The 12,040-nt window shown below is 35.1% G+C and overlaps 1 protein-coding gene across 4 annotated transcripts; it reads right to left on the reverse strand.

The window, feature by feature from the left end:
• Positions 1 to 496: 496 nt before the first annotated feature.
• On the reverse strand, positions 497 to 11,816 carry LOC110613349. Of its 4 annotated transcripts, none has more exons than XM_021754428.1 (13): positions 11,323 to 11,816; positions 9,059 to 9,262; positions 8,726 to 8,907; positions 6,884 to 7,010; positions 6,587 to 6,784; positions 4,943 to 5,758; positions 4,760 to 4,846; positions 3,847 to 3,911; positions 2,377 to 2,428; positions 1,886 to 1,972; positions 1,742 to 1,785; positions 1,129 to 1,203; positions 497 to 1,052 (listed from the first exon to the last, which is right to left on the reverse strand). In XM_021754428.1, the coding sequence occupies exons 1-13, from the start codon at positions 11,422 to 11,424 to the stop codon at positions 803 to 805; spliced, it is 2,289 nt and encodes a 762-aa protein (XP_021610120.1). In that variant the 5' UTR covers positions 11,425 to 11,816; the 3' UTR covers positions 497 to 802. The 4 variants fall into 4 exon arrangements, with proteins under 4 accessions (XP_021610120.1, XP_043811724.1, XP_021610121.1 ...); XM_043955789.1 differs by having other exon boundaries at positions 4,760 to 4,807; positions 4,943 to 5,767; XM_021754429.1 differs by having other exon boundaries at positions 497 to 1,037; positions 4,943 to 5,767.
• Between the last annotated feature and the right edge of the window lie 224 nt (positions 11,817 to 12,040).

Raw genomic sequence — 12,040 nt, forward strand, 5'->3', positions numbered from 1 at the left:
TTCTACGTCATTTTCAACGCTTGGAATTTCATGGGGCTTGGACTAATTTTTATCTTTGAAGAAAAAAAAAAAAAAGATCAGAATCCAAAAATCCACCCTCTTTCAATTCAACATGGATTTTACTGTTATTATTATTATTATTCAAAAAAATTAAGATTTAATTCTAATAATACAGAAAAACTCACTAATTTATTTTTTAATTTTAAAAAATATATTAAATTATTTTTAAAATTAAAAAAATTTATTAATTAATTTCTCTAATAATTTTTAACTATTAAATATTAAAAATAAAATAAAATACTCTAATATGAAAGGATTAATTATTAAACTTTTAAAAATTTTAAAAATTAACTAATAATTTTTTTAAAATTATACAAATTAAATAGTAAAATTAATAAAAAAATTTTAATATATTTTTAAACGAAAGATTAATTAGTAAATTTTTTTATGTTTTAATTTTTTCTTATTATTTTAGTTCGGAAAGAAGACGAATCAATTGCTTAAAAGAAATTCCATTTCCTGCCTCCAGTAATCTACTTACAGGCTCAGCAACCAAAAATCCCAATGCTTACCATGCAAAAAACAATATTTATGTCAACTTCATGCAAAGAGACAACAACCCTGCACCAAACCAAGACTTGCAGGGCTTTCTAGCTTCTTCCTCTCTGTACACACTACACTTTGTTTCTATTAACTAGGGTCAGCCGAGTCCAAAAGATCTCCCAACCAACTTTCACTTTGTTGCTGACTTTTTTACAGGATAGTTTAGTGCTCCTTTTTAGGTCTGGCTGTGACACAAAATTCATATACCGCCTCCGAGACTTTCATCGCCGGATGGACTTGCAGTCTCTAGTGTTGTCTGTTTGGAGTTTATTCCAGTCCTTGGACTTCTGATCTTCAACTTGCTACCAGATTCTTTGCCATCTCCTTCTGAGCCACTGTTAGGCTTAGGTGTATAATCTATAGATTTGTCAGCAGCAATTGGTTTATCCCGCGTAACGGCACCTGTAGACTTTCTGGCTTTTCTCTTAGAAATGCTGGTGGTTCCACTCCTAGAAAACCATCATAATCTTTCATTCTAAATATACCAAACTATCATAATTCAGAATTTGATGAATGTAAACCAACCTTTTTGAATCAACCTTCAGTTGTTTGCCTGACTCTGAAATCACCTTGCCGTTTTGCTTTCGAGGTCTGGACTGTCTGCTCGTGCATTTCACAAAGGACAAGACATTTATAACTAAACAACAGATATGGTAGCAAACAATCATGTGCGTGAATTATGCGGCAACTATTTTACCGCTGAGGATCAATGGCAACAATCACTTGGTGTGATAGAGTAACAAGCCCTCTTCTTTATTTTATTTTATATCAACTGTATATTTCTCATGGAAATTAAAAGGAAAGACTCTTTTTCTTCTTGATTTTATGTTATACTCACTCTAAAATGTCCTTACCTCACAGATGTAGCATCAAGATGCAGGAAAATAATTCTTCTCCATTGACAAGGCAATATAATAAACACAGTAGGAGAGGCAGGAAAGCCAATTTTACCATTTCCTTTTCTCAACATGGAAATAAACGAAAGGGAAAGGAGAAGAGCTTTTCAACACATCAGTTCCAAATAGACTCTTAACAATAAATTTCTCGAGTCTTACATGGTTAAACATAAAACTAAATACACTAGATGTTGCAGGATTGAAAATAGCAGCATCAAAATCATTGGAACAACGGAACTTACTTCTCAGATGAAGGATCAGCATTTGAAATGTCAGGTTTTCGCTCCTGCAAATATTATCACCACAATTGCAAGACAAGGAAGTTACTTTGCAGAAATAAGTTATTGAGGAAAAATAGCAGGTCTAAACAAAGAGAAAAGACCCACTTCATCATGCAAAATATCATCTCCAATTAGTTCCCACCGTTCCCTTCTGAGATTTAGTATCTCTTCATCTCCATCAGCATACAAAACCTAAAAATGTCATCAGCAAAAGTGTTTAAGCTATAGTAAGGAGAAACTAAAGATGATCATGGAACTTTTATGATAAGAGAAGAATTAAAATGGTTCTGAAAATTTATACTTGCTCTAAACAGGGATGAGTACTTTAAAATGGTTGATTTTGCAACAAAAACCATAGGAGGACCAACTATAAGATAGTCCAAGGGGTCATGGATGTGAAAAGAAATAATTGCTCATCGTTTAACATAAGAGATGCCCCTCAGAAGGGCCAGTATATGGAAAATAAGAATAGGAAACCACTACCAAGTGCGAATAATAGGTTCTAGAAACCTCTGTCCTAAAATTCACACGGAGAGGGAAAAAAGAAGTAGATGAAAGAAGAAGAACCAAGTAGGGTTAAGCTAGAACCATCTCACCTTATGCTTCTTTTTGATAGGGTCATAGGATTCAAGTACTCCTTCATAAAACCTGGAAAACAAGAAAACACATTCAAGAAAACAAGCATCAATATCTGCACTTAGAAAGATCAAGAGAAATTGTTACAATGGATATATGCAGAGTCCAGAAATTTTAGCCAATGATGTCTAGTAAATATAAAAAATCAAGAACTAAAAACAAAAAGCACTAGAAAAAGGGTTACTTCCTCAACACCCACCCCCCCTTCTCCTTCTGGGTGAATGGTGCAGTTCTTTGCAATAAGCTGACTTTAGGCAACAGAATGCACCCACATTCTCCATTAACCAATTAATTCAAATAAATTTCAAATCCTATTCAGCCAGACTAGATTTAGTCCCAGTTAGCACTAGTAATTATTAAACTAATCCGAACTAATGTGGCATGTCAGTATGGCATTTTCCCTAGAGAGGAGCAAAACCCAGAGCTCTTCTATTTTAACTGTTGTTCCCTTCATCATATTTCAAATGCCATTTAAGGTTTTTGCACAAGAATTAAGGAAATGATTGGGTAATCCCATTTTTGTAATGAAAAAGTACTAATAGAAGAGTATCTTTGCAATACACTTGGTATGTTCTTATTTTTAATTTCCTGAGAGATATATGCTAATAGTTGAATAAGAGATCAAATGCACTGGGAATAAGAATACACAAGGGTAAAGTTGGAAAAAATTTAATTAATGCTTTCTTAATTTTCTAAAATGGAGAACAAAGTGGGACAAAAAGAAATTTCTAAAATAACATTTGAAATGGGACAAAGGGAGTAACAACTATTAAGCTTACAGCCCTATTGATAATCTTAAAATAACAAGTAACCACTGAGAAAATATAAATAGTTTTGAACATTTATTTGGTCACTTCCTGATTGTATTTCACAACTCTGTAACCAAGAGCAAACGCTCATCACTTGCTAATCCTGTCTACATAGTAAAGACCAACTATTATCCTGATGATGCAACCACCTCCCAGCAATTGTGCTAGTCTCCATCTATTTATTCACTTCTTTTATCAAATTGTATATTGCATGCCATGGTATTCATAGGGCCATATCCTACATTCAAATTTTAATTCTAATTAAGATTCCAGCAACTAGTCCTTTCTTTTCAAGATTTAAGGTGAAAGCCTACAAAATTCTGCAGAAGTATTTAATCCTCACTATCTTCCAAAATTATCATGATAAAAAATGCCTATATGATAGTCTCAAAACGAGGTACTTCATCAGCATCAGATTTGAGAATTGGAAGTCAAAATGTCGTCATATATACACATGACATGAAACCTAAAAAATCCTCCAGGAACAAATTATTGGACACAAGTAAATAAAAGATACTTTTGCATTACTGAAACTTGAAAAAATCAAAGAAATTCTAAACAACCAACAAAATATAACAGATAAATGAACTATAATCAAAATAAAAGCTTTAGGCATCTCACATCTTGTCTTTTGGCCACCAAACTTTTATTCTGCTACCAACCAATTGCTCACCAAGATCAGGAGTCTGAATTGGGGGAAAATACATAAATTATAACTTGAAGAGTGCGGAAGGATGAAGCACTAAAAATTCTCCCCATCTAGTAGAACTTTAAGCAAGTACAAAATATAGAAAAGTTATATTTGAAATTTTGCAGTAAAAGAAGTATATATATATATACCAAGAGCGCAGCAGCCAGCTCCTCAGACTAATTATTCAATATTTTGATTATCAACACTAACAAAGAGAAAACAGGACTGTATCTTGGGCAATGCAGTACAGAGAGTTTAGTTTTCCAAATATTGTGCAGCTTTCACGTAACTTCTATTCTTTATTGCTTGTCTGTTGGTTAAGCCATTCCTATTGCTTGTCTGTCAGTAAAAGCCATTCCTATTCGCAATGAGTTGAAACACCAAAGAGGCACTATAGAAGTTGCAAACCATAGAAGAGCTGGACATTTCAGGGTTCTAATTCATGCAATGCTGATAATTCTAAGTTTAACTGCTAGGCCCAAAACCTTCCAATTCATTTTTTCCTGTTCTCTGGGAAAATAGAAGATGTCAAATTCAAATATTAAATTATGAGAAATAGATAAACAGAAACTGTTACTTCTTATTCTTAAAGATAGAACTAAACAACTACCTAAATTAGAAAGGAACCAGCACTATTTAATGAAGAACAAATGCCCTAGAACTATGAGGTTTTTTATTTATTTACTTATTTATTTTACTAATACCAGTTCAGATAAATGATCGCAACAAGAAAACAATTCTCAATACATTCTTTTCTCTTCTTTCTTAAAAAAAGGCTAACTGATATGCATAACTATCATCAACCAAGTAGAAGTTACAAGACACAATGAATAAAATGCATACCACTTCCTTCCGTGGTGTCCGCATCCCCTTGAGATTTGTTTTTGGGACCTGTTCATCATAAATTCCACCTCTAGATGATTTCTTTTTCTGTACAGTTGACCGCAGGGAGAGGTAAATTAAAAGCTCAACAAATTAATGCCCGTAGGATAGTTTTCAAAAATGAAGTTCATATAAAATTAATACCTTAACCTTAGATGCTTGAGCATCCACATCTGAAATACCACTCACTGAACTTCTTTTCCTAACATCTGATTGGACTAGCGAGCTGTCTCTTTTGAAGTTCCTTACCACCACCTTTGTTGACTGTTGCCGTGGTTTTTCCTCATGTTCACCGAGTAACCCGGCTTTCTCATCGGCAGAAGGCAAAGGTGCCCCTTCAGTAGCCTTTGCAGCAGATCCAAATTTTCTTGTGCGCTTCTGTTGCTTTGGTTCTGAGTTACGATCAGCACCTTGATTCATAATACCCCAATTTTTCTTTGGCCGGCCTCTTTTAGGATGAGTTCCATGAGTAAGGCTTTGATTCAGAGATGGGGAAGAAGCATCGATAACACTAGCAGTTTCTGGTCTTAATCCTGTAGGTTCCCTCATACGTGCTAATGGCAGAGCTACCTTCTTTGGAACTGTATTTTCTGGGTTTAAATCTACTCCCTTGTCATGAGTTATTCTCTCACAAGGTACTTTTGCAGTTTTTCTTCCTGAAGAAATCCAAGAATGATCATAGCCTTCCTCTGGATTCATCAAAGAATTAGGTTTCCACCCCCTTTTCCTTGGGACGGTCCCTGGGTCCATTTCCAAGTTGAATTCTGGTTTGGTATCCCCTAGTATATCACTACTTTCACTATGCTGGATAAGAGAACAGTGCTCCAGTATTTTTGAAGAATTATTATTTATGACATCACCAGCATTTCTAGTTGAGGAATTTCCATTGGTTGTTGATTTGGGAATAGCATCCACAGCTTGGAGAACTTCTCCAGGAGAAGCAGCAGCTGGTGATAGCCCCTTAGTAGCCTCACCAGATAAATTGAATTTTGCAGCAATTATTAGCCATAGCTTACATTGAAGAATCATGATATACATTGAATATAGTACAGGGGAAAAACAAGGCAAAGTTGCACCCATAAAAAGTTTCATCATGAATCTTTATTATTTCTTTCCTTACAACTACACCAACAAAATACAAATAAAAGTAGCAACCTCCTAAAGTAAGAGGAGTCAAATGTGAAAGGAACACAAATACAGTTCCTTTGCAGAAACCATATGCCATTTTATGAGCAATTTTCTGCATTAAGGTGTGCTTCTAAAGAATTCAAATTTTGATTTTTAACTTGTCACATAAGGCTGATAAGGCTGATAAGTTGTTTTCTCATGGAATTTTTGTTTGCTTTACAATATATATTGATTTGATTTGCTAGAGGTCATCTAACTGGTGAAATCATTTCTGTTATCAACCTTTCCCGAGTCCGTCAAAAAATTATGTCCATCTTCCACAATTATGGATTCCAAATTGCCCACCAAAAATGAACTTATACACAAATGCACCAGGAGAAACATGGTGCCAAGGAACTGTGAACGTACAAATGATAATTTGCAAGTCCATTAGAAAAATGTTTTACAATATGTATCCACCTTCTCCCCAAAAAAATTGAAAGGGAGATGAAATCCACAAGAAAAGTCACGGGTTAATCATTAGGTAAACTTATTTCATGGAAAGAAAATAATGAAGTTAGGATTTATATTCAGCAAGTGAAGAAACTTCCATGTCAATTTTAGTCTGAAAAAAAGTAGTATACCATTACATCTCATAGTAATAGGCAGGAAGAAACATACCAAATCGTCCCCTGAACCATTGAGATGATTCTGTTGAAGGGAAAGACTCTCATCCTGGCAAATCGAAGCAACTATTGGAGCATACTCATCTAAAGGTATGCCTATGGACTGCACTGCCTCCTTGAGACAGGGATTAAGTTTAGCAGCACAATTAGCGATAACTTTTTCACCAAGCTTCCATGCAATAGGAGAAACACTCTGGAGTCATAATGCATTGAATTGATAAATCCCACTTAAGCAATAAAAACTATAGTAAGCAAGCAGGGAACAGTTAGCAGAAAAGCACATACAACATACCTGACTTTCCTTTGTTATACTGGCCAAAAGGGGAGTGAGAAGGTCAACTGATACATCTTCACTTTCATCTATGATCAGTGTCATAACCGTTTCCATGGCCAAAAATACAGCATGTGGGTGATTGGACCTTGGGTGAATGTGAAGAATCTATCATTTGTCTATTAGATACAAAGATAAACATAGGCAAATAAAATGAAAATGGAAAACAGCCATCAAATTCCATGATATTGGTCTGCCAAAACAGCAAATAGGATGACTGCAGTTAAAAATATAACATCGTAGAAGCTTGCCAAGTCAAAGCGTGCAATTTAAGGAAATATATGTTTACTGCTACGAACTTTTGACAAGTACATTTCTATGTATAGAAAGACCAGAAAGATAATTCAAACATTGGCTTTGTTAATCTTAGCAACTATAAAACTTAGCTGCACAAGATCTTTTAGATGTTACTGTCATATATATGACATTGAGAAGAGACTTAGGCAGAAGCAAGTAGCTAAGTCTGATGAGGAATAAAGTTCTCAGGAATAAGTGATTTCGGGAGGAAATTAGAAAGTCAGTTTGGATATTGGTTATATGTTGTAGATGAACAGAAACTGTACAAGAAAATGATCTCTGTTGAACTTGACCCTTCAAGTAATATGGTCCTTTGCAACTCTAATCTTGATATTTTTACTAGTGAAGAGTTACTAGCAAGAATGATGTAAATTTCCAAGGTAGTGAAGTTAAGAAATGTACTGAAGAAGGATGCAAGAAGCTGAGGATATCAATGGGAAAGACTGCATCATTTGAAAAGCAGGACATACAAGAAAGGCTGTCAAAGCTCTCTGGTGGAGGGGCAACTGAGGCAGAATATTTTCTTCAGGAGAATTTTGACAAGGAGCAGTCTAATCAACAACAAATCAAGCAAGGTTTTGCAACGTATCTTCAGATGAAATCAAAAGATGGTGGGTCCTATTCTTGTGACTTTATAATTCTTAGGAAGGATGAATTGGAGATGTCAAGAAAGCAAAGAAAGGAAACAATCTCCTGTAGTCCTCTGTTGCAGAGAAAAAATAGAGGAGAGAGAAATACAGAGAGTAAAAACAGCAAGGAAACTACTCATACATGAGCATGTGTTGATTCACCAATTCAGGAATCTGGTCTTTTGGTCTAGAATTGCTGCTGCAACATATTTCCCGCATGCCAAGAAGACCATGCTACAGGAGTAGCAACTGAGGAGTTGCTTCAGATGATGCTACTTTGGAAGATCAACCTTTTCTCCGAGCTCAATATCTAGAACTTCAACCTTTTTGGGGACAAGGTCCTCATGAGAAGGGTACTGTCACATATATGAGAAGAGACTGAGACAAAAGCAAGTAGCTGACTCTGACTTGGAATAAGGCTCTTGGGATTTGGAAATAGGTGAATTTTGGGGGAAGTTAGAGGGTAAGTAAGGAGATTGGTTATATGTTGTTAAAGACAGTTGTCGTAGCAGTAGTATAAAAGCAAAGCATACCTGTAACAGGGAATTATCCAAGAATCTAATAACAATCAGCTATTTTTCTCTCAATATTCTTGTTCTATTTATTCCTTTCTCATCTATCTCATCTCTGAGATTCTTCTACCTTCTGTACTTTCTATTTTTTCCCTTAGTAGAAACCGTGATCTCAGGGTTGCCACTGACAGTTATCCAAGAATCAAACATGAACTACAAAAAGATCAATTTCTGGCCAAATCACTCTGGATATGGAATTATATTGAAGGATATGGTACAAATATGAGTCATTTCTGATTCAGAAACTAACATGTTCATTAGCAGATGATGTACTAAATGGTAACTGCTGTCCACAAAGCTCTTACCTAATGATCTTCAGGAAGTGTTGGAACATCTTTGTGATTAGTTCATCCAACTCTAGGTCCAACATCACCAAGCATGACCTAACCCTTGCAACAGTGTCGAGAATGGAAACTGCCTTTGTATAACAGCGACTTGACACATGGGACAATTTCTCAAAAGCTGCTATAGTCAATTGAAAAATTTCCTGCCCACCAATGGAAATGTAGACCACACAAGAACCAAAAGAAACTATGTTTAAGCAGATGTATTGAAATATTTCATTGCATTTGAAAGCACATAATAAGGATTGCCTGCAAAATATGAAAATTTATTTTAATTTTAGCTGCCTATAATACCTTCATATGGTCATCACTGTAAGGAGCATCAGGTGCAGTTATTCTTGTAATCTCACTAATACAAGACACAACTGAAACTTTCACATCTGTATCTGAGTTCCTCAAAAGGGCATTGGAAATCAATGCCTTCATGGGGGATAGAAGTGCATCTTGCATTGATCTTGATGGTGCTTGCTCCACATTTATCAATAAACACTCAAGTTTCTAGGAGACAACAATACAAGTCAACTGATCAATCCTTTTATCCAATGATCAGAAAAATTAAGATATGCAGCTGATTTGCAGAAATTATTACAGGCAAAAACTTGACTTATTTACTGATTAGAATCTCAAACCACCATAAGTTCAGAAAGTTTCATGGTATGAACCCATGAAAGGAATTTATCAATTGACAATAAGCATGTTTGTAGGCGTCATCTAGCATTAGCAAAAGAATAACAGAAATGATACTTACAGTATGTAAATACCAAATTGAAAACAAGCATAAGACCGCTTTACATGTCTCATCTAAAATTAAGATAGAAAAGACCTGAATATCCACCAAGGCAAGTTAAAGTCACATGAACAGTTACTAGCATATGCAGCTGCAAACCAAGTAGAATGAAAGAAAAGGATCCATATAGCCAAGTCTAGATAGAGATTTGAGTAATAAGCAACCTTTGTTACATATCAGAAGTTCAGAACAATATCCTAACTGTATATCAATTGGTTTATAGGAAAAATCTAATTTGTGTAACTTGCAGAAGCTTTTACCACCAATTTTACTGGGTAATTAAAGATGTAATGGAAATAAAGACCTCAAATGTGCATAATGCTTTCTGTACACAACAGCAATTCCATAAATTCAAAGGCTTGCACATTTTGTTCTCTCCCAGTTCATCACAAAATTTTCCAAGATAATGGCCCACGCTCTTTCTACACAGTTTTACAATGAGAATCCCTGCAAGCATCAAGTTCCATCTCCACATTCTCCACAAGGAAACCCAATTGATACTGTAAGTATTAGTTTTATCAGATCCTTCACATTCTCAATTCCCTCACTATTCATGGACAAATTTGAATTTCACCTAGATAATCTAACTTCAACCATGGGCATAATCTATTGCATTTTACTATATGATTCCAGATCCAATAAAAGTACCAGATACAATAAACAGGAACGCCCAGATATCATAAACAGGAAGGCAAATGAGTAAGCCAGATAGGTATATGGAAATTATAGCCAAATTTATGGCAATAGGTCTTGCCTGGCCTGGAAAGATTACAAGTTTGTTGTTTTTCAACAATGTTCTTGAACAGGAATATACACATGAGCTTCTTAAGTAATGAATCATACACACAGAGAGAACTGAAAGGATAATAGAAGAAACTATAAAAAAACACCAATTACACATAAATCAAAAGTCATGCGGCAAAATTCATGGCAGCAATTGGGAAGAGATCCCACACAATGACAAAACTTGTTGATCTCCAAAATCCACTACACTGATTCCACAAACAAGGATGGATCCATGATTTACTAAAACACAAATAAGTCATCTGAGCCAAAACATAGTACAAGAAGCTATATGCATATGAATGAAAAGCTATTACAAAAGCAACAATTTGCAACCTTTAACATTGACCATACAATCAAACCCACAAATTAATAAAACAAATAACTATATTTCATGTTTTCAATATCAGGAAATTAAATTGATCAAATGAGCTGCTGATTAAAATAAAAGTTCCTATGAGGAACTTGCTGTTCCATTGACATTCCAAACGAATAAAGTACACAAACAACATCCAAAAGACATATACATATTCATAGGAGTATCCATGAAAAATAATATAAAACCCCCAGTTAAACCATTACTTGCCAGCGATTATACCAAATACTAATCAAGTCCAAAAGCAATACTCAATTGTAATTTAAAAGACAAGTAAACAACAAAGCATACACACAGACATCGACATGTATGATTAAAAAGCAATAGGAAAATGAAAGCCTATATAACCCAAACAACATTCCTGATAAAAGAAAAACGATGACCAACAGAAAATGATTAAGAAAAAAAGTCCGCCCCAATTCAACATGCCACTCAAACAAAGTCACCAAGAAATTGAAACATAAAATTCCCAAATAAACACGCATGCATCAACAAAACCCTACAAAATTGATCAACAGTACAATTCACCAGTTCTATCAACAATACAATATATCAATAGAAACCCAAAAAGATAGACACAAATAAAGTGGAACGAGAAAACAAGTGCATTACATCAAGCAAATTAAGAAGCTCGTCAATGGATGATGGGGGGTCTAGGAGCCTATTCCCAGTCTCTTTAAGCTGCTCCTGGAGCTCAATCTCATTGACAACCATTTTTAACACTCTCGGCTACAAAATCCAAGAAACCCAGAAACAAGAAACTAGACTCACTTTCTCCCAAGCTCTGTACTTTTGCACATTTTCACTCAAACCCACATAACAAAGAGTCCCATTTATAACCCTAAAAGCAAATAAAGCATTGCTTGTCTGTTTACAACTCCCCCAGCAACCTTAGGGGTGATAAGCTAAGTGTAGAGCATGCAAACAAATTAACGAGGAGGCACTTCAGGATTGGTTAATTTCAGAGGCTTTGAATCCGATGTTGCTTCGTCCTAGACTTCTAATGCTGTGTTAGGTATTTTGGGTTTCTCCTTCCCAGCCGTTTATGGTCCTTTATATTGGCCTTTGGTAGTGGGTTCTTGCTTCCTCGTTCATTGGCGCTTTATTTTCCAATTTTCTCTCCTTGAGAGAGCCAAGCATATCATAGTTGGAACAACTTTGATCATTGGAAAGTACATTATTGCCCCCTGCCCCCTGCCCCATCTACCTAACACAATTATAAACCATCTTCACCAATACTGACTGTTTTAATAATTTTTAACTGTAATTAAAACTATAAAATATTTTTTTATAATCAGCTCATTCCACTTTTTATAATCCCTTCAAAATG

Source organism: Manihot esculenta, chromosome 4, assembly GCF_001659605.2.
Source record: "Manihot esculenta cultivar AM560-2 chromosome 4, M.esculenta_v8, whole genome shotgun sequence".
In the NCBI taxonomy this organism is placed as follows: Eukaryota; Viridiplantae; Streptophyta; class Magnoliopsida; order Malpighiales; family Euphorbiaceae; genus Manihot; species Manihot esculenta.